Source organism: Procambarus clarkii, chromosome 82, assembly GCF_040958095.1.
Source record: "Procambarus clarkii isolate CNS0578487 chromosome 82, FALCON_Pclarkii_2.0, whole genome shotgun sequence".
Taxonomy (NCBI): domain Eukaryota; kingdom Metazoa; phylum Arthropoda; class Malacostraca; order Decapoda; family Cambaridae; genus Procambarus; species Procambarus clarkii.
In genome coordinates this window covers 13,910,108-13,911,795 of record NC_091231.1, presented here as the reverse complement: position 1 = coordinate 13,911,795, position 1,688 = coordinate 13,910,108, and the positions used below count along the sequence as shown (strand labels likewise).

At 36.5% G+C, this 1,688-nt stretch overlaps 2 protein-coding genes across 2 annotated transcripts in view; one reads left to right on the top strand and one right to left on the bottom strand.

Annotated features, from left to right (window-relative positions):
* Positions 1 to 768: 768 nt before the first annotated feature.
* Positions 769 to 1,404, top strand: LOC138358154 (dynein heavy chain-like). The gene has a single exon (XM_069315657.1). It carries the CDS (start codon positions 769 to 771, stop codon positions 1,402 to 1,404), a length of 636 nt encoding a protein of 211 aa, XP_069171758.1.
* A 38-nt stretch (positions 1,405 to 1,442) lies between these two features.
* The window catches only part of LOC138358153 (repetitive organellar protein-like), a 369-nt gene continuing 123 nt past the window's right edge, over positions 1,443 to 1,688 (bottom strand). Inside the window, exon 1 of the mRNA XM_069315656.1 lies at positions 1,443 to 1,688. This exon is cut by the window's right edge and continues 123 nt beyond it. Within this exon, the coding sequence (XP_069171757.1) occupies positions 1,443 to 1,688 (246 nt within the window).

Genomic DNA, 1,688 nt, shown 5'->3' with positions numbered 1-1,688 from the left:
GCCTGTGTATCGTAGCTCTCTGTGAGGAGGCAGAAGCCTGTGTATCGTAGCTCTCTGTGAGGAAGGAGAAGCCTGTATATCGTAGCTCTCTTTCCTAAGAAGTTTCACTAAACATCTTCATAATATGCATCTTTAAAACCCCGAAAAGTATTTACGTCAATTACACTTATCTGTAAATTAATACCTTACGGCCGTTGTTCTTCCATATTTACGTCAGATTCGAAAACAAATACTAGGACCTGGGAGAGGACAAAAGCCGAGTCTTAAACCACAAAAGGACATGAATAGAACATGAATAGAACAACAAAAGCTTCGTAATCGAAACTGATAGACGAAAGACTGGATTTTTAAACAATCTAGATACAAAACAAAAATGATTTCTTGGGAATATTGGGAAGATCTTTGTCAAGCCGCTGGGTTCCCATTTCTGTCGAGGCCACTAGAGATAGTAATCCTCAGGTCAATTCGGGCAAATACAGCCTCTGTATTTGCTCTGCATTTGCCCAGAGGCAAATGCAGAGCAAATGCTATGTATACAAATGTATACAAATATGTATACTATGTATACAAATACTATACAAATGCTATGTATAGCTCTGAGACTCCAGAGCTTTACCGTGGATCCTTCTCCTTGCATTGCATCAAGAAATGTTTGTATAGCATTGAGAACCCCTTTGTATAGCTTTCAGTGCTCCTCCTTGTATAGAATAGAGAACTCTTTCATTTACACTTATTGTATAACATAAAGGGCTCAAACATTGTTTAAGAATGCATAGCAATGAGGACGCCTCCTTGTATACCATAGAGGACTCTTTATATACCATAGAGGACTCTTCATATATCATAGAGGACTCTTTATATACCATAGAGGACTCCTTATATACCATAGAGGACTCCTTATATACCATAGAGGACTCTTTATATACCATAGAGGACTCTTTATATACCATAGAGGACTCTTTATATACCATAGAGGACTCCTTATATGCCATAGAGGACTCCTTATATACCATAGAGGACTCTTTATATACCATAGAGGACTCTTTATATGCCATAGAGGACTCTTTATATACCATAGAGGACTCTTTATATACCATAGAGGACTCTTTATATACCATAGAGGACTCTTTATATACCATAGAGGACTCTTTATATACCATAGAGGACTCCTTATATACCATAGAGGACTCCTTATATACCATAGAGGACTCTTTATATACCATAGAGGACTCTTTATATACCATAGAGGACTCTTTATATACCATAGAGGACTCTTTATATACCATAGAGGACTCTTTATATACCATAGAGGACTCTTTATATACCATAGAGGACTCTTTATATGCCATAGAGGACTCTTTATATACCATAGAGGACTCTTTATATACCATAGAGGACTCTTAATATACCATAGAGCACTCTTTATATACCATAGAGGACTCTTAATATACCATAGAGGACTCTTTATATACCATAGAGGACTCTTTATATACCATAGAGGACTCTTTATATACCATAGAGGACTCTTTATATACCATAGAGGACTCTTTATATACCATAGAGGACTCTTCATATACCATAGAGGACTCTTTATATACCATAGAGGACTCTTCATATACCATAGAGGACTCTTTATATACCATAGAGGACTCTTTATATACCATAGAGGACTCTTTATATACCATAGA